Source organism: Anopheles coluzzii, chromosome X, assembly GCF_943734685.1.
Source record: "Anopheles coluzzii chromosome X, AcolN3, whole genome shotgun sequence".
NCBI classification, from domain to species: domain Eukaryota; kingdom Metazoa; phylum Arthropoda; class Insecta; order Diptera; family Culicidae; genus Anopheles; species Anopheles coluzzii.
Window position 1 is genome coordinate 19193257 of NC_064669.1, and position 22521 is coordinate 19215777.

The 22521-nt window shown below is 44.0% G+C and overlaps 3 protein-coding genes across 3 annotated transcripts in view; 1 reads left to right on the forward strand and 2 right to left on the reverse strand.

Annotated features, from left to right (window-relative positions):
- LOC120951517 (cation-independent mannose-6-phosphate receptor) overlaps positions 1–22521 on the forward strand; it is a 98497-nt gene that overhangs the window by 37160 nt on the left and 38816 nt on the right. The gene's annotated exons all lie outside the window — the stretch shown is intronic.
- LOC120951534 (platelet glycoprotein V-like) lies at positions 10358–15000 on the reverse strand. The gene is made up of 3 exons (XM_040370312.2): positions 12431–15000; positions 11081–12325; positions 10358–11005 (listed from the first exon to the last, which is right to left on the reverse strand). Exons 2-3 carry the CDS (start codon positions 12268–12270, stop codon positions 10471–10473), a joined length of 1725 nt encoding a protein of 574 aa, XP_040226246.2. The 5' UTR covers positions 12271–12325; positions 12431–15000; the 3' UTR covers positions 10358–10470.
- LOC120951469 (protein toll) overlaps positions 15914–22521 on the reverse strand; it is a 21292-nt gene continuing 14684 nt past the window's right edge. The window contains exons 2-4 of the mRNA XM_040370231.2: positions 19194–20584; positions 17540–19121; positions 15914–17475 (exon numbers count right to left, since the gene is read on the reverse strand). Of these exons, the coding sequence (XP_040226165.2) occupies positions 16849–17475; positions 17540–19121; positions 19194–20443 (3459 nt within the window). The 5' untranslated portion in view covers positions 20444–20584 and the 3' untranslated portion in view covers positions 15914–16848. The remainder of the gene's footprint in view (positions 17476–17539; positions 19122–19193; positions 20585–22521) is intronic.

The following is a 22521-nucleotide window of genomic DNA, read 5'->3' on the forward strand; positions in this document are numbered from 1 at the left end:
GGGGCTACCGTATTCAGCGATTGGCCGGATTCATGACAGACTTCAATCCGAACGACTTAACAACATGCCTGTCATGGGTTCAAACCTGGAATATACCGTGCCCCCGCCCCCAAACGTTGGATTTGACCATCCCGCTATGGGTTATCAATTTACGTCTTCTTAACCTTCATTCCGTTCCTGCATCCAAGCTTCCTCTTCTCCGTTTAAATTTGAATTAGGAATTGCTCTTCTCTAATTAGAGCTAAGAAACGGTAGTTTCTAAGCATTATTTTCATTATTTGTAAAGCCTTCATGGCATTCAACTTAATTAAAATAAATAAATAAATAAGTCATTGAAAGCTTAGCCCAAGCCCAAGCCCAAGCCCTGTAGTTCAGACAGACCTTGACCGACAACGATTGTTGTGCCAAAGAAAAAGCTGTGATGAGATGTAACACTCATATCAATTGAGTGCCTTATTTATGTCAAAATGTATCAGCTCCTAATCGTATTTGGCCAAAGTTATTAATTTACAATATGTTAAGGATTAAAACGCTACTTAATGATAACGTGCAGCAGTGTGTCCGCCCGTCGTTTATTAACAAGTAGTTCTGTAGGTTGTCTTTAAATCAAAATATGAAACTCTATCGGATAGTTTGATAAATGATGGTTATTGAAGAAAATGATGAGACAGAAACAAACACAAATTCCCAACCCCTTTCTGAATTCAGCTTAGTGTAAGCACTTGTCAATAACGAATTAACATTCAACACTCATTTAGAGTCATGTGTACGCGTACTCGGGTTAATTTTGCTACTTTATTCCAAAATAACCTTGGATTAAGAATTCGTAGCTATTTCAAATCTTGAAAATGCCTCAAAGGTGTTTGTTATTAGGAATTTCTTAATTAATCATTTAAATTTCTATACCCCTCACATGTACAATCACCTACCCGTCCATATAATTTGTATGGAAAAATGACGATTGTCTTGGTGAACTTTTCGAATTTCTTGTTAGATTTGCATGAAAACTGCCGTATAGGTGCATACTATTGTTTTGTAGCATATCTTATATATGTTTAAAAACTCTTGTCTATACTATATAAAAACATTAAATATAAAGACCTAACTAACTAACTTGTACTAACTTTTCAGATAATCGTACCTAAAATATAGAAAATAACGTAAACATTCGCTACAAATTTACGGCTGTGATTGAAGTTTTTCATTAAAAATAATGAAGATGGAATTTTAACTAAATTAAAATTGTACTTAGATATATTACAAAACAATATTATGAACCTGAATTTTTGGTTTCATGCAAATCGAACATAAGATCAAAAGATATACGGTTTTCATCACCTAAAAAATTCCCACCTGAAAAAAAAACCTTTTTTCATATATGGCTTACCCGGGAAGCCGAGTGTACACTTACGCAGAGTTTTTTGGCCTTACACACGATAGTTTAATTGTCAATATGATACTTAACACCACTAACGTTACACCCAAATTGTGTTTGTTTCCATAGCCAGCAGTGGTAGGGTTTTATTCCTTTATTTCTTAGTTCTTAATTATTTATAGAGCATATTCTGTTACTGACCGGATGTCATAGTCTGTTCCTTAGTTGCCTATACAAGCTAAAAAGACTTATTAAATACGGAATTACGGTCCATATGAGGTTTAAACCGATGACAGACATGTTATTAATTGTTGACAGACATGTTGACGGCTGTACCAGTGCGGTCTACCCAGGATTCTTGTTTGTGACACATTATTTAATGTAACGTTTGCATTAAATAACAACACAATCACGAAAATCGATATCCATTTTTCACAACATTCGGGTTAAAAGCCTAATGGCAAACTTCACTACATTAAATTAAAATTGTAGATATTTACAAATGCAGCGATACCTTGCCTACACTGTGCGTCGTAACATTTAAATTTTAATTCACTTTAGAAAACACGTGATGGTTTTAATTTAAGGAATGTCGCCGTTGAATATGATGGTCGATAACACTTACACCCGTTTATGCTTGATGCTAAAAGCATACTGATGAGTGTACTGTGAATCGTCAGTTTATCAAATTATTTTGCGCGCCCTCTCTCTCGCGCTTGACACAGCGGCTGTGTTTAAGCTTATCGTTCGTTCGTTGGATATGGTTTTTTGCTTTTAACAAAAATGTTTCAATAGCTTGATATCCCGACTCGCGATAACTTTTATGTGATTGGCAGGGCGTTTAGAAAGTAATAAAAATAAAAATTCGTTTTTCAACTGGTCCAAGTTGAGCCTTGGGATTGGCTGACTCCGTTAGTTGTTCACCACGGAGAGTTACAGGAGTTAAAGATTTTACATGACCAGAAAATAGTCCGAGTCAACGTTTGCGACTCTATACGTTTTGACATCGATAATATCCGAGAAGTGCCTTCCATCAATCAAAACGTGGTCGATTTGGAACGTTTTAATTCCTGCACCATCATTGCTGATGATATACAAGTGAAGTTCAAGCGAAGTGGGTGCTGGAAGAAGGTGCTGCGAATGCTCATGCGCTTGCAGGAGGCAAAGTTATCGCTCTAGTAGACCGTGCAGTTGCAGTTCCATGTCCCGAGCCTCTAACCGTAAGTCATTTTTCCTAGCGAGATCTGGGCTTGGTCCAATAAGATACTTTATCTTGTGGACTGTTCGTTGCAATGACACCAAGACGAGAGAAACCAGCGCAGCCTTTCGGGATAATTCAGAGGTGTTACCGTTCTGTACGACTAGGACGTATGGAGTAGGAGTAGGGGATGTAGAGCCTATGTTAACTTCTTGCATCAGCGAAGTACTCCTACAACACAGACACCAGAACTATATTATATATATCTCGCCTGCTTTCGCCACCGTACCGATACTTGGTTCTTAGTACAGCTTAGCAAGCTTTTGGGCCATCCATCTCTTCTAGATACTATGCTCGAACATACCGGCAAAGATGGTCAGGAGGATGCGTCGTTAAAATACGCACAGAGCGTTTGAATTAGGCATGGGCTAATTGTGCGAGACCTATGCCGCACACTCAGTTCACTCAAGTGTGCGGCTGACCACCGCACGCGAAAAAGTGTACGGGTAGGTCTTCCGCACGCATAAGGAATGACTTCGGTTGTGGCTGATTGAACGAAAAAAAAAAGATTAATTTTAGTCGACTGTGTTCAACAGTCAAATAAAAAATCGATCACACTCTGAGCGAGAAAGAATACGCAAATTGTTAGCGTATTTAGTTGGGTCAGTCACACTAAAAGAACTCCTGTCCAAGACTGACATGGAACGAGAAATACACTCATACCCGTTGGGTCAGTCGCACACTGCCGCACGCGTGTTCAGTTTGGTCAGTCGCACACACAGCTGCACAAAAAGAACTTCTGCCACACACTGCCGCACGTTTGCTCAGTTCGTTCATTCGCACACAACCGCACAAAAAGAACTTCTGCCGCACACTGCCGCACGCGTGTTCAGTTGGGTCAGTCGCACACAGCCGCACAAAAAGAACTTCTGCCGCACACTGCCGCACGTTTGCTCAGTCTATAGAAGCGATAGAAATGCTAATAACAGTGTCAGACAGATTGGTGGTGGTGTCCTGATCGCTGTTTCCAAACGTCTCAAATGCCTTCCTGTGCACACCAATATAACGTGTATTGAACACTGCTGGGTTCCTGCTGCCTTCAAGTAAAATCTTTGTTGGTGTAAGTTACATCCCTCCTGATCTTAGTACAAATACTGCAATTATGACTGCTTTCGACGAGGCTCTTGATAGTGTGAGTGCTTCTATGAACGACAACGATACGATGTGTCTGTTGGGTGACTTCAACCAACCAATGATCGCCTGGCGTGCTATCGATAGGCACTATGAACCCGCGTCATCTGTGCCTGGTCAAAATCGCTTTTTGGATTTGATAAATTATCATTGCTTAAAACAAATTAGTGGGATAGTAAATGATCTAAGAAGACAATTGGATCTTGTGTTCGTCTCAAATGAGCTTGAAAATAGCGTGCCTATGCACTCAGTCAATGTCCCCCTTGTCGCGATTGTTCCGGTTGATAACCACCATCCACCACTGGAAATCACGCTGCAGAACTCCCACACTAGTTCAGACGATAATTCCGGCATAGTCTTGCCTGGTGCTGTATCTGCTTATAATTTTGACAAAGCTGATTTTGTTAGCATAAAGCAAGCGTTGAGGGACACTGATTGGACTAGACTTCAAAACATGGAATTAGAAGTTGCTTCTGAATACTTAACGTCAACAGTGTCAAACATCATTGAACAATTCGTACCTAAACGAATATTTACAAATTCACAACCATGGTGCACTAGATACCTTAAAAGGTTAGAAAGAATGCGTCGTTCTGCGTATCGTATATTCAGTCGTACACGCAATGAAGCCGATAGAGGCAATTTCCTGGAGGCTGCAAGGATCTTCAAGTTTCATAACCGAAAATTGTATGCTAATTACATCCGCCGTGTCCAGATATCCATTCGGGCTTGTCCAAAATCATTTTGGAACTTTATGGACCGTAAGATGAAACGTACTTCCCTCCCATCATGCATGACACTTGATGGTCGATTATTTACCGACACGCGAGAAATATGTAATGGTTTTGCAGAGCTGTTTGCGCGTAGTTGCTCGAGCTTTCCCGAACAAAACCTGAAGGTAGAGGAAGCGTTACGTTTTGTGGCTCAGGACTCCGTAGACATTTCATTGCCTTCTTTTACAATCGATGATGTACGTTTAATGGCTTCAAAGCTGAAACCCTCCTCAGCCTCTGGACCCGATAACATTCCGGGAATAGTGATCGTTTCATGCATCGACGAATTGGCTTCACCACTAGCAACCATTTTTAATAAATCACTTCGCACTGGATTCTTCCCTGACCAATGGAAAAAGTCATGGATATTTCCTGTTTACAAAAAAGGCGACAGAACGTCTATCTCAAATTATCGTGCTATTTCCATGCTATGTGCCCCCAGTAAACTGTTCGAATTATTGGTTCATAAACATATAATGCATGGCGCTATTAACGTATTTACACCTTTGCAACATGGCTTCCTACCTGGACGCTCCACCGTCACAAACTTAGTGCAGTTCTTGCATTTTACTTACAAGCAGCTAGATAAAGGGTTCCAAGTAGATACTGTTTATACTGATTTTCACTCTGCTTTCGATAGCGTCAATATCCATACTTTGACTAGCAATCTTTTAAAGCTTGGTTTTCATATCAGTATAGTTAAGTGGCTGAATTCCTACCTATCGTGTCGTTCAGTACGTGTTAAGATTGGGGATTGCATCTCTAGTGAATTTAGCAGGGTATCTGGTGTTCCTCAAGGCAGCATTTTAGGGCCTCTATTATTTAATCTCTTTATTAACGACATTGTCTACGCTATACCTGACTGCCCGGTTCTACTATACGCAGATGACCTTAAAATGTACTTTCCTGTGCGTAGTTCTAATGACTGTCTCCGATTGCAAGGCTTTCTTTCTATTTTTAATAATTGGTGTTCCTTAAACTATTTGTCACTCAACGTCAGTAAGTGCTCGGTTATTTCGTTTACTCGTGCGAGAGCTCCTTTATGTTTTAATTATGTTCTTTCTGACACTTCATTGCCTCGATCTGAAACTGTTAGGGACTTAGGCATTATATTAGACACGAAACTTTATTTAGACAAACAATTTGACGACGTAATTGCTAGGGCCAACAGGACTCTTGGACAAATAATTAGAAGTAGCAAAATGTTTCATGACCCTCTCTGTTTAAAATCATTTTACTGTTGCCTTGTTCGTCCTTTGATTGAGTACGCTTCATTTGCTTGGTTTCCGGAGCAAGTTACTAGAATTGAGAGGCTTGAGAGGATCCAGCGAAAATTTACCCGGGTAGCTATTAAGCGGCTTCCGTGGAGACATAACGACGTGCTACCAGCTTATCATACGAGGTATCAGTTGTTAGGGCTTGAAACTTTGGAAAAGAGAAGAATGGTTGCCCAAGGAATTTTTATTTTTAAACTATTAACTGGAAGAATCTATGCACCTCTATTGCTAAGTCATGTAAATTTTTATGTCCCTACTAGACCTTTAAGAACTCGACAATTTTTAATAACTGATTTTCGTTATCGTCTTTTCTGTGCTAGGGATCCGTTGCTATTGATGTCCAAGAATTTTAATTTATTTTCAAATGTTATAGACCTGTCCTTTAGTATACCAAAATGTTCTAGTGTCATACGAGATTGCATTATGTCTAATTTTAGGAACACATAGTTTATAAGACATTAGTTTTAATTGTGTATGTAGGCCATGGAGGCTCGATGCTTTATAATAATAAATAAATAAATAAATAAATAAATTTGCCTACCCGTAAGAATGTATCAAATGCTCTATTACCCAGTATTTACAACGAAATATTGGTTAAAGTGCAAGGAGAAGTGAGAAATGCAACTTCTATAGCATTGACTACTGACGGTTGGACAAATGTAAACAATACAAGTTTTTTAGGTTTAACTGCACATTTTATAGATAATGAATACAAACTACGTTCGTGCCTTTTAGAATGTTCCGAGATATCACTATCACATAGTGGCCAAAATATAGCGGCTTGGATCAAGGAAGTTATAATTAAATACGAAATTCAGGACAAAATAGTTGGTATTGTAACCGATAATGTGGCCAACATGAAAAGCGCGGCTAGAGAATTAGAATTTAATCACGTTACATGTTTTGCCCATAGTTTACATTTAATTGTTAAAGATGCCATTAAAAAATCAATCATATCTACCGTTGATGAAGTTAAAAGGATAGTTATGTATTTTAAGAAGAGTCCAAAAGCCACTAATGAATTAGCTGATACCCAGTCAAAATTTAATTTACCAAATTTAAAATTAAAGCAGGATGTTCCAACGCGATGGAATTCAACTTATGATATGCTAAACAGGTTTTATAAGAATAAAATAGCTATTGTTGCCTGTGCAGACAAATTAAACACCTTGGATCCTATTAAAATAGCCTGGTCAATTTTAGAACATTCATTGAACGCTTTAAAAATATTCGATGTTGCTACTAACATGGTTTCAGCAGAAAAAAATATTACTGTTTCTCACGTAGGCCTACTAAGTAAGATGATAATACGCAAATTAAACGAAACTGATTATACTATTCCGGAAGTAGGCAATCTCGTGACACATCTTAAAGAAGGCGTAAAAAAACGTTTGGAAATTTATTCCAATAATCAAATGATAGCAAAATCTATGTTATTAGATCCTAGGATAAAAAAGCAAGGTTTCCATGAAGAACCCTTAAAATATCGGGAAACATACGAACTTATTATACAAGAGTTGATTCCGTTTCAAACTCCCTCAATGAATGCACAAGAACCACAAAATATAGACAATGAGGCAAACTTGTTACTTGGTGAGTTCATAACATGGGTTAATAACGCAGAATGCGAGATTGAAAGCCCTATAGAATTAGCAACAAATGAGCTAAATAGCTTTCTTAAAATAAGAAACATAGACATAAAAAATGATCCTTTGGAATGGTGGAGAATTCATAGTTCAAAATATCCGTCAATTTATGCACTCGCCAAAACAATTATTTGTATTCCGGGAACATCTGTACCATGTGAAAGATTATTTTCAAAAGCTGGACAGATTTATTCAGATAAGCGTTCTAGATTACATCCTAAAAAATTTAAAGAAATTATTTTTATTCAGCAAAATGTAGATACATTTTAAAAAATTATTTAGTTTTTGGATTGAATTTAGGTAAGCCTAAGAATGAAATAAATTGTTAGTGTGTATGATATATTTTTTATAACTTTTCTCTTAAACTAAAAATTTATAAATTAGAATTGTAACACCATGGACTAAACATCTCAACAAATACATCAAAGTAAAGTTTTGTTCGAGCATCCGAATTATTTATTTAAAATAGAAGACAGTTCAAAATTTAATTCTTTGTGTGACCGACAGTGCGATTGACCTACCGCACGCGTTCAGTTCCTCATACTGAACGAACTACACCGCACGCGTTCACTGAAAAGAATCAAATTACCCAAGCCTAGTTTGAATCCGCTCGGATGGTTCACGACGGTGTCTATAGAGGACCACCGGAAAAACCAATGTGCAATATATCTCAGATTTCGTGTGATCTCAAAGTCTTCTGGATCTCAGAAGTTAGTGATTGCTGTTCACAATGTTCGAACTGTTTGAAGCGGACTGATTAAACTTTTGATCGTCCAGCCAATCATTGAAACCTGAAAGAGCTCCGGGCGATTCCCGGATCCTCCCTTACTGTAAACGTTGGAGCTTAAAAGCCTTGGGGGTCTTTTTCAAGTTCATGAAATAAGAAGCCGTAGATGAGGATTATCGGGTTTTTCAATACCATTTCGGTTGCTTCGGTTGCTTTCGATAAGTGTGTTTTGTCAATTGTTTTTTTGTATCAATAGTGTGCTATGGTGTGAATTGATTTGTTGATTGTGTCACAAAAATGTGTTGCTATGTATCTATGGTTATGTAACGGACTGGCAGACGAAGGTGCGAGACCGTGAGCGGTTTCGGACACCCCTGAGGCAGGCCAAGACCGCAAAGCGGTTGTAGCGCCAGATAAGTAAGTAAGTATGTATCTATGGTAGCGTGTATTATAATTAATATAAGAAGATTATATCGATAGCCGCAAGGGATCCAATACATTCAAATGCCCCTTCTGGAACTTCTAATTTCAATTCCAGAACTGATTCTGACACCGAAGCCTCAGTACATTTCTGTTACTGACGCCGCATTTTCTTCGTTTGTTTCATTATTTCAATATTTAATTTAGTTTTAGTAAAATAAATTCCGAGATTTATAATTGCAATTATTTTTTACATGTTATTTGCTTGTAGAATGTCACAGTGTTGTCAAAATTAAGCATAAAACGTACCAGGAAAACAAAGGTATTGCTCGTTAAGTGAGATTTTAATCATAAAGAGAGGTATTTGTTGATCATTTTCCGTATTTTAGCGAGTACAACGACTCCTTTTCAGGTTGAAAATGACCAAAGTCAGATAAAGAAGGTAACTTTTCGATTACCTTTTAGATGTTATATTCCATTTCACAAAAAGATAATCTGGTGCATTGTGCAAACTACAAAAAGCAAAGAGCAAGAAAATGCGTAAGAAAAAGAAAGAACGTTCTTAAGGAAACTTAGGAAACAATTGATCTCATATGCTCTGGAAATTGATGTTAAAGTTCAAAAAAGGAGTTACAAGAATAACGGTTATGGGAAATCGTGATACATTACTTAGTTTTATTTCTTTCTGTTTTATTTCTTGTCGGTTCTATTTTGCTTCTATTTTTTTCTACTTGCTAACTCGACTATGTTAACGTTTGCGCGCGTTCCTTTTGCTTCGCGACCTGATGTTGACTGTGGCCGACTTCTGAATTTTCTGATTCGTCCCTTTTTATGTCCGGCTGCTTGTGCTCTTCTAAATAGATTGTTGTCTCATTTCCAACGTTAAAGCCAATCACAACAATAACATTAGCTGTCAACTTAGGACCTCGTGGTTCTCGTGTTAACACGATGATATTAAGTTTATGGTTGATTACCAACAATTGTTTGATTCTTCTCGATGTTTTCGGGTTCATTTTACGATTACGTCGGACCAAATTGGATTCGATCGGAGTAATCCAGATTCAATAGGAACTGCTCTGGGTTCGTTCGGAGCTGTCGGATTTAAATCAATATTTATTTCTAAGTTGGATTCAGATTCAGAAAATCAGAATTGTAATGGAATTAAGATTCCAATCCACAGCTCTCATCACATATATTGATAGGTAATTTCATTTAAACTGCAACAAGAAAGTAATTGGCCATCTTAAGGTTACACGGAATGTGAAATGGTCGTAAAAGTCACCCAAGCTAGAAATATAAAATAATATTTTAATACAATCATCCAATGTTGTTGTTTGTTTGGTTAATTATAGAGACGTTGAGTCTTTTCGAATGCATATGTCTCTTACATTCCTTTAAGTTTTTAATATGATAGATATCTATCCACACAGGTAACACATCAATTCATTACAAAATTTTACTTATCAAACGCATCAAGACAGTTAGACACATATACTTTAGAAACGCTGTGCGCTGTATCTCGCGTAATATATACTAGTTGTTGAACTATTTGTTAACAAAGTGAAATTTTCAAATTAAATTCAATTCACAACCAATCTCAATTATTAATAATGAGAACATGCCCTCGGAAATTGCTATAACAATCGAAATTATTGTAGATTTTTAATGAGACCGTGAAATCACTGCATTTTTTCGCAATACCGCTGTAATGTGATATTTTTTAAAAACTTTTTATAAATAAGTTGTATGATTTAGTTTTATTTCTTTCTGTTTTCCTTTCCGTTTCATTGTTCAACAGAAATGCAAGATCTACACTGTGCTGGATAAACATTGGTAATATTTATAAGAAGCTACATACTAATATCATGGATCATTGTCACGAGCGCACCTGCCACTCTTATATACAAAGTCATCCATTTTGAGAAGATTATCAGCTAGACGAATATTGCAGGGCATGCAAGTAGGATAAATTGGGTTGTTGCGGAGGTCGTATTGAGTAATCTGGTTTGATTGCAAATTAACTTGTTCAATATTCGGTGATAGAAATGGGAAGTTTGCATAGCTAACATTTGTTATTAAGTTGTGTGACAGGTCGAGTGATCGAAGGCTTCCCATGAAGCCTTTGAAGTCTTTAAATATTTTAACGATTGCGTTGTACGAAAGATCCAAGACGGTCAATCGAGCCAGGATGTAGAACGGAGTCCGCGATATATAATATGTTTTACCGTCGAGGTAAAATACATCTGTACCATTTTCATGCAGTGCCACTTGGTTGTGGCTAAGATTGAGCATTTTTAGTGACTGTGCCTGAGACATGAACGCATCCCTATCGATCATATAGAACTGGTTATATTCAAGATGCAGCTCTTCCAAAGAGTGTTGAGATTTCAGCAGATATCTGCAAAAAGAGGCAAGATTAAACGATAAGTATTGCAAACAAATTCGAATACAACAACATGTGACTTGATCTTACTGGCTCAATGTTGTTAGATTGTTATGACCAAGGTTGAGAATGCGTAGCTGAGTGGCACTCTGCAGCAGGGTGTCTGGCAACTTGTTCATTAACTCGTTGTTCTGTAAATAGAGCTCCTTCAAGTTGGACGAATGACGCAATAAATTTTCCGGGAGGCTTTGAAGCTTGTTGTCGCTGAGGTTGAGTTTGGTTAACTTGCTAGCCACGGTAAAGAGTCCTGCCGACAGTGTTGTCAATTTACAGTTTGATACAGAGACGTCCTCAAGCATCGTTAGTCCTGCGAACAGTTCATCTCCCAGTACAAGTCCAGAGCCACGCTGATTGTCTGCCCGAAACACCGTAAGCTTGGTGTTACGCTTGAGCAGCCCGGAAGGTAGGCTTGTGAGCTTGTTCGAATTGAGGAACAGTTGTGTAAGGTTCGGCAGCTTATCGAACACGTCCTCTTGCAGGGTATCCAGCTCGTTATACGTTAGATCAAGTGAAGTGAGATTCGGGAGGTCAGCAAACTGTTCGATACGCTCCAACATATTATGGTACAACGTTAGTGATCCGAGGCTGGGCAAATCGGTGATCAGCTCAGTTGGTAGTGTGGTGAGCTCATTTTCCGTCAACTCGAGCGTGGTCAACTGAGTCAGTGTGTGTAGCAACATTTTTGAGTTGCGACTGCCACCGTCGCCTTCTCGCAGATCGAGCCACGTTACGCTGCGCAGGTACTTGAACAGTTCCGGATTGTCGAGCGGCATGCGGGAAGAATTTTTCATCGACAGCACCTGCAGTGCGGGCAGATCGGCAAATAAATGCGGACCGAGCGTAACATGGTTCGAAAGCTTCGCATTGTCGACGAAGAAAAGCCTGCGGATGGAGGAAAGTTGGGTGGGATCGAGAAGGGCCGAGAGCAGATCCACGAGCGACTGATTGCCTACCGGGAGTGGGCAGTTTTGATAAGCCAGCTCTTCAAACTTGAAGCTGGGTAGATTTTGGAGGTTTTCAAGAAGTTGAAAGTCGGGCTTGTCGGAACAAGTCACTTCCAGCTGGCAACGGTTTATGTGCAGCATGAGTTGAACGTTGAATCCTGACCATTCTACTGTTGATTGGACAATAGGTGACTTATCAATGTTGATGTTTTTGCCACTAGCTTGTGCTGTCAGTAAGACCAGCAGGCTCAGCCAGCACAATATCTGAGTGGCCATTGAATAGAATATGAGCCACAATTAGATTAGAGCTGTTCACTGCGTTTGCTGTCACCTGAAATACAACGAAACAGAAAAAAAAACACCAACATCGTCTGAATTATTAAAAAAAATTAATATAACTTTACGATAATTCACGACCACTACATTTTGCACGAACCTTCCTTACGATTGATTAACCAAACATGACCAACAAAATCTACTAAAATGGCAAATCGTTGCCTATCTGTCTTCTTTTCATCCACAGTTACTATCGAATGAAAGCATAAAATATTTTGCTTGCGCTTTTATACGATTTCTTATGTTTTGAGATCAAGAGAAAAACAAGGTTCATCGGAATGAAATATAATATTTATCATGCATATAATAATTATGTGAATTGAATTGTTTGTCATTAAAGCGGCGATAATTGTTGGTTTTTGCCTTACTTTTTTAATCGTAAACAATATTTTCAATTCATTAGAAATACATGCTCCTATATACCAGACAACGGAGGATTGTTAATAGGACTTAGCAGCGAAAATATTAAGGCGGTGTTAGTCATGTGTGATTTCTTTGTTTTTATTTGGTATGCATGATAAGCATGCAAATAATGAAAATACTCGAGTTGTTATTATTTCAAAATGACTCAAACCCAATCGCTGCAACTATGTACCATATGGAAGTGCTGAATCGAAAACAATTCTAATTTTTAAGATATGTGTTACTCAGCTCTTCTGATAATAAGTTCTGTTTCATTATATTTAGTTTTGAATGTTACAAATGTCTTATAACTAAAGATTCGTCATCTACACCGTTCCTCCATAGATTGAAAAGGCTTGAAAATAAGTTCTAGCCTTATGCTTCTTTTTAATATTCGCGTAAAACTCCGTATGAGTTCCGTGTGTGGCTTTAAACCACGATGGGCATGATGTTAAGCCGTGCGGGTTGACAACTATACCACGAGACGGACTCCAGATTTCGCATCTTCCGCACGAATGGTCCATGACTCGTGTCCATAAAGGACTACCTGGTAGAATCAATAAGCGATATATCTCACATTTTGCGCGGGCTCGGAGTCTCAGAAATAGTACATTAGCGTAATTACTTTGATACTTTGAAGTGACACATGAAACCAGTCACTGTACTTTGGAAAATCCACGCACTTCACACAATTTATTCCTATGATATTCATTGATTTATCGATCTTTTGATTACACAAATACATGAATTATGTTTATTACCTATGTTCCTAACCTAACTAGCATGGGATTATGGAGGGATATTAGATGACATCAATAAGAGCATTTAACACGTAGAATAAGTGATTTAGTATACATGTACATACAGAGTGATTTAGGATTATTTACAATATTCGCATCAAAACTACAAAACAAAACAGTACGGTTTACGAGGACGCTTGTGTCTGCCAGTCAGATGGAAAGCCACAATCAATTTATTCTCTTTTTTCATTTATTACTTTGAATATGTCTGCCTCTGGGGTTGAACATACATTGCTTAAAACCTAACTAGCCCTATTGGTATTAAACTAATTGGAATTAAACTAAACTAAGGGGATGTAACAGCATGGAAATATATAGTGAAAGGAAAATAAGCAGCGGGTAAGAATGGTAATGTTTATTGAATTGACGGAAACAAGTCGTTAGTGCCAAAAGCTGTATTGCGAAAAACTATTGCAAGAGCAGTCCGATTTCTTAAACACCTGGAAGGAACATACCAACTAAGTTAGGAAAGCAAGTATGAGCATCTACATTCCCTCGTAACAAATTGCTGATAAATGACACGCGTGCTTTAGTAGTTCGTCTAGATTTGAGGGTGTCAAGATTGAATAATATGCAACGATCACTGTATGACGTCAATGTGGTGGTGGAATTTCCAAAGAGACGACGATATAAACACCTAGTGAAGCGCTTTTGCACGCCTTCGAGTTTGTTATTCCAACCTGCCCTGTTAGCACTGAAGACAACAGAAGCATACTCAACAGGGCGCACTAGGGAACATTACAATGCCATGTTTCATTGTTCGTCGGGTGTACCCCAGGGTAGTGTCTTGAGTCCTTTACTTTTTATTTTTTTTGTCAATGATGTGTGCTTTCTCTCTCTGTGTATCGATAAATGTGCTTGTATATCTTTAACGGTGGCAAGACAGCCAACATACATTTTCCAGATTTGAGTTGGGATTTTACGGGTCCAAAACCTAGTGTTACCAAATTGAAAAGAGTTTACGGATTCGAATTATATACGATGATGACATTCGTTTAACCTGTTCGAAAAATAGTGTTACGATGTTGAGCTGGCTTGAGAAACCCTGTAAGCTTTTCCGATGATCAATTCAAGATGACTATCAAATGATAGCCTTTCCTCTAAGATAACACCTAAATCGCGAACACATGACATCCTGTTGATAACAGTGTAATTAAGAACATAATTGTGAATAAGAGGGGAATGACGACGACAATAAGAGATGACGCTACATTTACTAGGACAGAGCTCTAAGAAGTTTGACGCACACCAGGAAGAGAGTGAGTTAAGAAGAAATTGGAGTGCGCTGCAATCATCCTCTTGCATCACTGGAACAAAAACTTTAATGTCATCTGCATAAAGACGGTGGTCAGAAAATGAGTGAAAATATGAGGAGTCCGTCTTTAGAGTCCGCCACATGTAATAAAACACATTCTACTTTGAGTTAATTACTCGAACTACTCAGACTTAAAATTAAACCCTTCATTTAAAGCGAAATAAAATTAGTACATCCGTTTTTCATGTCTTATGATCTACAATCTATTCCTACTTAATGTAAATAACTTCCAAACTTCTACTCGGGCCGGATTGAAAGCCTTCGCGGCTGCATGTGACCTGCGGGCCGTATGTTTGACATGTCTGATGTACAACCATATGGCGAGTAAGCAGACAAACGGTGACACTGCCGCGTTGATATACAAATTTAAAATTGTCGCACAAGCACACAGTTCACTCAGTGTAGCCCAAGTGATCGCTTGGCCATCGGAGCACTGGAGAGTGGAGAAGTCGGTAATACGTGCTGCATTATCGATTGCGAACGCAAGCAGAGGATTTTCACAGTGGCAATCCCAAGGATTCGCTGACAGGCTGATGTTTCGGAGAGCGGTATGATTAAGCTTGAGTATGAAGGCTGCGTTGACCTCGGTCAATTGATTGCCAGAGACATCGAGAATCTCGAGCTGTACGGGCAAACTATCTCCAAGCAGGGTGGTGAAGCTGTTGTTTGAGATGTGAAGCCGGCGAACGGTATTCCATCTATCACCTGCGTTTGATAGGTCCTTTATCATATTCTGTTCCAGATGCAGCTCGATAAAACTGCATTTGATGATCGATGGGCAGGCTAACAAAATGCACGTATTGCTATGGAGTATCCATGGCAGCATCTGTAGAATTGTTCATTTTAAAGAAATAATTAATCTTGAAAAGACTTCATCTTAGAGAGATTTTACTGTAGTTGTAGCACAGCGATGATAACCTTGTATCACTGCGTGGGATGCAAGGAAAACAAAGTTCCATGTTGTAAGCTATCCACATTCGTATCAGACCACATGCGTATGTTGACTCACTGCTAAAGACTCAGTAGGAAAAGATGAATAATGCAATGCAAACATCGTGGGTTGGCATTTGTTGTTTTATATCGTTATTTTTATTCATGCAATCACGTTTCACACACGCTGCATATTACTTCCTAAACACTATACACATGCTTCATATAGTTAGAAATAAAGAGGTAAAAGAACGTGGCGCAGACAACATAAAATACAGAGGGTAAGTAAATCAATTCCGATGATATGGTACAAATTGAACAAGGGACTTTTGTGTGTTGGGTGATGAAAAGGATACGGGGGGAGGTCAGGGGAGGAGGGAGATGGTGAATGAGTGGATGAATAGTGGGTAAGTACTAGGGTGGTACGTGCCAGGACACGGGGTAACATGGTGCCGTTTGCCTGTCTAGGGCAGCTTAAACCTCTTAAACTTACGACCTAAACGATACGCGCTCTTTAATCGCCTACGCATTTTGCATTTTGTGAGCAGTAAGTACTTTTTGGCAAGAAAACTTGGGATTATAAATACGCCCTACAGCAACCGCAATGCAGCCCAGACGGCCTACGTTGCGATACGTTGCCTGCACGGTCGGTATGAAAATGAGAATCAAAAGACACTCAAGGTTTGTGTCGTTAAAAAGGTTACAAACTTATCGCTAACTGCCGGCTTTTGCTGCCGGTCTCTTTGATCGTTTCCCTTGAATCGGTAGCTTTGGACGTGCGGTGCGCGCTGTGTGAGGGAAGCATTGAAGGTAATCCTAGCCTTGGAGAGATGCATTCGTCAGCTTGCGTTTCCTGATAAGTTATGTTACTAAAAGTAGGAAATGTAATGCCCGTTTGGGGTTGAGGCATTGAGAGACCGGGTTACTAGACTAAACTACATTCCTCTGCAATGTGACCGTTCACACGGCAAGAGGACCGCGTGTGACCTTCGGGGTACGCACTATTCGAGATTCGAGATTCGTTGTTTCAGTCTGTTCGTGTTCGCGAGTTCGCTCGAAACGCCACAGCCACTAGACGTCGCTCTGCTTTGCGTTGCTGTTGATGACGAATGCACCATTGATGTGACCACTGGCGCGGTACGCATTGCTGAGCTGCTGGTGGAGCAGCTGGGCACCGGCGCCGCCAACACCGCCACCATTGCCGCTGATGACGAACGGGCCCGGGGCCGGCGTGGCGCTGCTGATTGGCTCGGTTGGCGGCGTGGTAAGGGCGGGTGGGGTGGCCGGCGTAACCTGCGGTTTGATCAGCTCGAGCCGGTCGTCCACCGGGGCGGCACCTTGCAGCTGCTTCATGAACAGTCCGCCGGCGGTGCTGACGCCCGACTTGACGACAGTACTGGCGGTACCGCTGGCACCTCGCACCTTCGGCGGATGGGGCATGGCGAAACGCAACTTGTCCCAGAACCACGGGTCGCCCCAGCGCACGTACGTGTTGGTGTGCAGGTAGGCGCGCAGCTCGGGCTCGAGATCGTAGATGTTGCCGATGTCGCCGTAGATGATGATGATCAGCCGGTTGCGCCGTTCCGCCATCGACTGCAGGTGCGCGGTGCGGAACTCTAGCTGGCCCCAGAGCGACTCGAGAAAGCTGCTCGACAGGACGATGATCGTGCGGCGCGATTGCTCAACGGAGCTGGAAATCTAGAATGCGAAACAAAGGGTACGTTAGTCGGGTGCTACTGGTCAAGCGAGGGGCGCCACCTACCTGGGAGGAGATCATTTCGCCGGGCGTCCAGTCGCGCACGTGCCAGCAGAGCTTAAAGTTCATCGGGTCGCGCTCGAGCGTCGGCACCAGATGCTCGGTGATGAACGCTTCGTCCTTGTGCGAGTACGACACGAACGCGTCGTACAGCTTGTCCCGGTCCAATTCCTCCTCCGCAACCAGCCACAGACAGAGCCCGTGCTTGAACAGCCACACCTTCAGCTCGAGCTTGTACGTGTAGTAGACCAGCGAGAGCGCCGCCACCAGGCAGGCGACGACGGACACGATCACACAGGTCAGCACGATCATGTGAGTGCGGTCGACGCACAGGTCGCTGAGCGTCATCTGTTCCAGTGGTCGCCCGTCCGAGCAACGGAGCCGCCCGAAGTCTTCGATGCGGCGCTGGTTAGCATGCGCGAACGTTAGCAACTGGGTCGTCTCGCACTGACACGTCCAGTCGTTGTGCGCCAATCGCACGGTGGTGAGCGTCGTGCTAGTGGTCAGCGATTCGGCCAGCGGCCCGTCCAGCGTGGTCAGCCGATTGCGGCTCAGATCGAGCAGTCGCAAACTACGCGGTAGCTGGTCGGCGGCTAGCGCCGCGATCGAGTTGTTCGACGCGTACAGCTCGCGGACTTCCGCCCAACCGCTGCTGCCGCTCGCGGTCGTCGAATCCGGCAGGGCGCTAATGTTGTTGTTCTCCAGGTGCAGCTCAATGAACCGATAGCCGAAGGTGGTGGGTCGGGGCAGCTCCGGCACCTCGGTCAGGGCCTGGCCGCTGCAGTCGATGATCACGCCCGTATCCTCCGGCCGGATGTAGCACCGGCAGGGCGCCGGACAGTGCCGGATCGCGGTCGACGGTGTGTCCAGCTCGCAGAGCAGCTCGCGGGTCGGCACGTCCTTGATCAGCGCGCCCTCCAGATGTTCCGGGCCGTGGCAGGTGAGCTCGTTCGCTACCAGCTCGAACCGATCGTACACGGCCGTTGCTAGCCGGTTCTGGATGTACTGCGCGAACGCGTACGCGATGCAGTTGCAGTGGAGCGGATTGTCGTTGAGGAGGACGCGCGCCCGCCCCGTCTGCTCGTCAAAGTTGCGCGGCTCGAGCAGCACCAGCCGCTCCATGTCGGCGAGATCGATCTCGAAGATGCTATTGTGGCGCAGATCGACCGTGATGGCGGGCGCTAGGAACTGGAGGTTCGCATACGTCAGGCTGGTGATGTTGTTGCGCGTAAGGTTGAGCCGCTGGAGCTCGTGCGTGTTGAGGAGGAGGTCGCGCGGCACCGCCGTCAGCCAGTTGGAGGAGAGGTCGAGCTCGCGCAGCTGGTGCAGATGCTGGAACGGGGTCCCGTCCTGGGCGAGCAGGCTAAACTCGTCCGGGGCGGGGATGTGATCGGTCAGCTGTTCCTGGTCGCCCGTGTCCGGCGCAGTGGCGGGCAGCGTGTTGAGCGTTTCGAATGCCAGCTGGTTCACTTGCAGGTGGAGCGTGTGCAGGGCGGTAGTTTGCTTGAACGCGTGCAGCTCGATCGTGTACAGTTGGTTGTGGTCGAGATAGAGTTCCTGTAGCTTGGTGAGCGCTTGCAGCGCGACGCTAAAAGACAAAAATGGGACGTTTTAAAAAAAGGAAAGTCGCTGGAGTGTGAAATCATCTGGGGCTACTTACGCAGATAGTTCGCCTATTTGATTGTGTGACAAGCGCAGTGTATGCAGCTCGACCGTGTTCCGCAGCAAGCCGGCGGGCAGACCGGTCAGCTGGTTGTACTGGAGCTGCAGCACCTGCAGCGCTTTCTGGTCCCGCAGCAAATCTTCGGGCAGCTGGTGCAGCCGATTGTTGGCCAGATTCAGCTGGGTTAGATTGGCCGAACCGAACAGCAGCGTACCGGGCAGGCTGACCAGCCCGACCCGCTCCAGGCTAACCTGGTCGAGCGCGGGTAGCATTTGGAGCAAATCGTGCGGTAGCGTTTCGAGCTCGACGCGCTGGGACGCTAACTTAACCTTCCTCAGCTCACGGTTCGCCCGGAACAAGCCGTCGGGCAGCGTGCGGAAGTTGTTGACCCCCATCGCCAGCTCGGTTAGGTGCGGCAAATCGGCAAACAGATCGCCCGGTACCGATTCGAGCTGGTTCGAGGACAGATCAAGCCGCTCCAGCTCCGGCACACCGGCGAACGCCGCCCGGCTTAACGTGCGCAGCTTGTTGTGCCACAGCGTGAGCAGCCGCAAGTTGGGCAGGTGGCGCAGCAGCCGCGGGTCCAGTTCCTCCAGACTGTTGAAGCTGAGCTCGAGGACGCGCAGCTTCGGCAGCGCATCGAAGATGGTGGCCGGCAGTCGGAAGATGTTGTCCCGCATGTCGAGCCAGGTCAGGTTGGGCAGATGCTCGAACAGGTCCGGCCCGATGTCGCTCAGCTTGGCGTTGCTGATGGCGAGCCGGTCGAGCTGGTCCAGCCCGGCAAAGTGATGCCGCACCAGCGACGCGCTCTGCTCGTGGTTCGCGTTGTTCTTCAGCCAGAGCACCTTCACCTGGGTCGTGCCGAGGAACGAGACGAGCTGCAGGATGGACTGGTGGTGCGGGAACGGACAGTCGTCGATCGTCAGCCGGTTCGTGTCGCCGATGGACAGCTGCGGGATCTGTTCAAAGTCGTAGCGTCGGTTGCGCTGGCAGCGCATCTCCGCGTACTGGTGCGGCTCGATGCGCAGGTGCACGGTCGAGTCCGCTTCCGGGCAGTCGATCTCCGTCTCGGCGCCGGTGTACGAGCGGCAGGAGCAGTTGCGCATCTCGGCGGGGCAAATGCCAAACCCGTCCAGTCCGAGCCCGCTTCGGTAGCCGGCTAGGAACGCGTGGCCTGTGTGTGCTAGCAGCGCTAGAGTCAGTGCCGCCGTCAGCACCAAGGGCCGTGGCCCTCTGGATGCTTTCATCTTAGAGCCGCCCTTACTTTCGAGGTGTATTTTGGGGGCCGTTTTCTTTGCACGAGTTGCCCTCGTCAAACTGTGCGATAATGAAGACACGCGATTGTTCTGGAGAGATGCCCACCGATGCAGAATCACATGTCCAATGCGCTGTAAAGAGACCGGTGGAAAAAGAACACAAATCGTAAGATAACAATGCCAGAGAATGATCGTTCAATGTAATGAGACGCACTGCCACCGCTTCATTCTAGCCACACGGACACTGGCCGTAGCTGTCAAATTGAATGCTACACTCGCCACACTGCACCCCAATCAGCGATCCAGGAGCCTCTGTGCGCTCATGCCAGCGGTTCTGGTCCGGTGGCTATTCGCGCATCAGCCACTAACTAACGGAGATTTCTCGCTCCTCTACCCCTCTGCTGCTAAACGTTCACAGAGGCAGCTAGGGGGAGTTCTTACACGCCCGGTGTACTGTCCACGGTCAAGCGAGTTTCCGCTCGCGTGTGTTTTCTTCCCCGTTGCTGCTGGGTTCACGGTTCCGTTCCGTCGATCACGGCGACTAGAATGCGCTCAAGTAGGCGGGGGGAGGCGCATACACCGAAAATCGGACCGGGGCCTCCTGTAGCAGCGCTCGCTTGTTTTCTATTTTATTGTAACGTTTCCAGGCAATGGTGGAAGCATTCTTCACCATTACTGGATGACTTCACTGTTTCCAGCCCGGAACGTCTTCGGTGTGGTGATGTGCTCTCTAGAGCGCACACACGACACCAATCCGACTGCGGCTATTGGTAGTCCGATGCGGACTCCGGCAAAATTGGAGTCGTCCGGAGTAATCTGGAAATGTCTGGAGTCATCCAGAGTTGTCCGGAGTCGTCCAAAGTTGTCCGGAGTCATCCGGAATCGTCTGGAGTTGCCCGAAGTCGACAACTCCGGACAACTCCGGGCAACTACGGGCAACTCCGGGCAACTCCGGACAACTCCAGATGACTTCGGACAACTCCGGGCATCTCCGGACGACTCCGGATGACTTCGGACGACTCCGACTCCGAGCGACTCCATGCGATTCAAAGCGACTTTGGATAATGCTGGGCGGAACTACCTTCCAGAGTCGGTTCCGAAATTGTTGGAGTCGAATCGGAGTCGACTACGGATTTTGGCCACCTTTATCCATCACTACTTCGGTGCGTTGCGGTGACTTTCACCCGTGGCCGTGTGGTGGAAATGTGGAGCGAAAAGCGTTTCAATAACATGTTCCCGTCCGCACCGAAATTGTGTGCATCGACCCCATCTTCCCTTCTCAGGCGATCAACAAACGATCCGGCGATCCACGGTGGGAAAACTGTGCATTGTACACTTCCGGTGGTGGGCGCAAGGCGCGGGACTGGAAGATTGAGCACCGGAGATGTTGATACCTCGATAAGCGTCGGGTGTGTGTGTGTGTATTGGGCGTCGTCTAACGCACACAAACACCGCGCTGGATCCACTGAACCGTGGCGATCATGAAATAGAGGATGGGAAGGTTTATGCCGCGCAGCACGATTCCCAGTTTTTATTGTTTTTTTTGTGTCTCTCTTCTTTTTTGCTGTTGAAATTGTTCTCTCCCGTTTGCTGTTTAATTTGGGAATTTATTACCTCCACGGGCTTGTTACTTTGCGACGCCGATTACACACAGCCGCAGGTGATATAATCGACCCAAAGATGAAGCTCTGTTGTGCTCCAAAAAGCTGCTCGAACGGGCAGGGAGCTATGTTTTTCCTCCGCTTATATTTTAGCTTATATTTTCCTCCAACATAGCCAGGCAGATGGTGTGGCTGTGAACGTGTGTACGAACGGACGAAAGGAAAAGCGACTTACTGAGAAGCGGTAAAGGGTGTGAGCTCCCACACTTTCGGCCTGCAGCGGAGGCACCGGTGGTGAACGCTCCAGCCTGTTCGGTTCGATGCAAAGCAGCAAGATGAGCACGCAAGTGGAACGCCACTCGCACCCGGATAGGTTTGCTGTGCTTTTGCTCTGCTATTTTCCTCCAACAACACTACGAAAACAAAAGGGAAAGCCGAGCGGGGTACGAGGCCGAAGGTGGGAGGGCG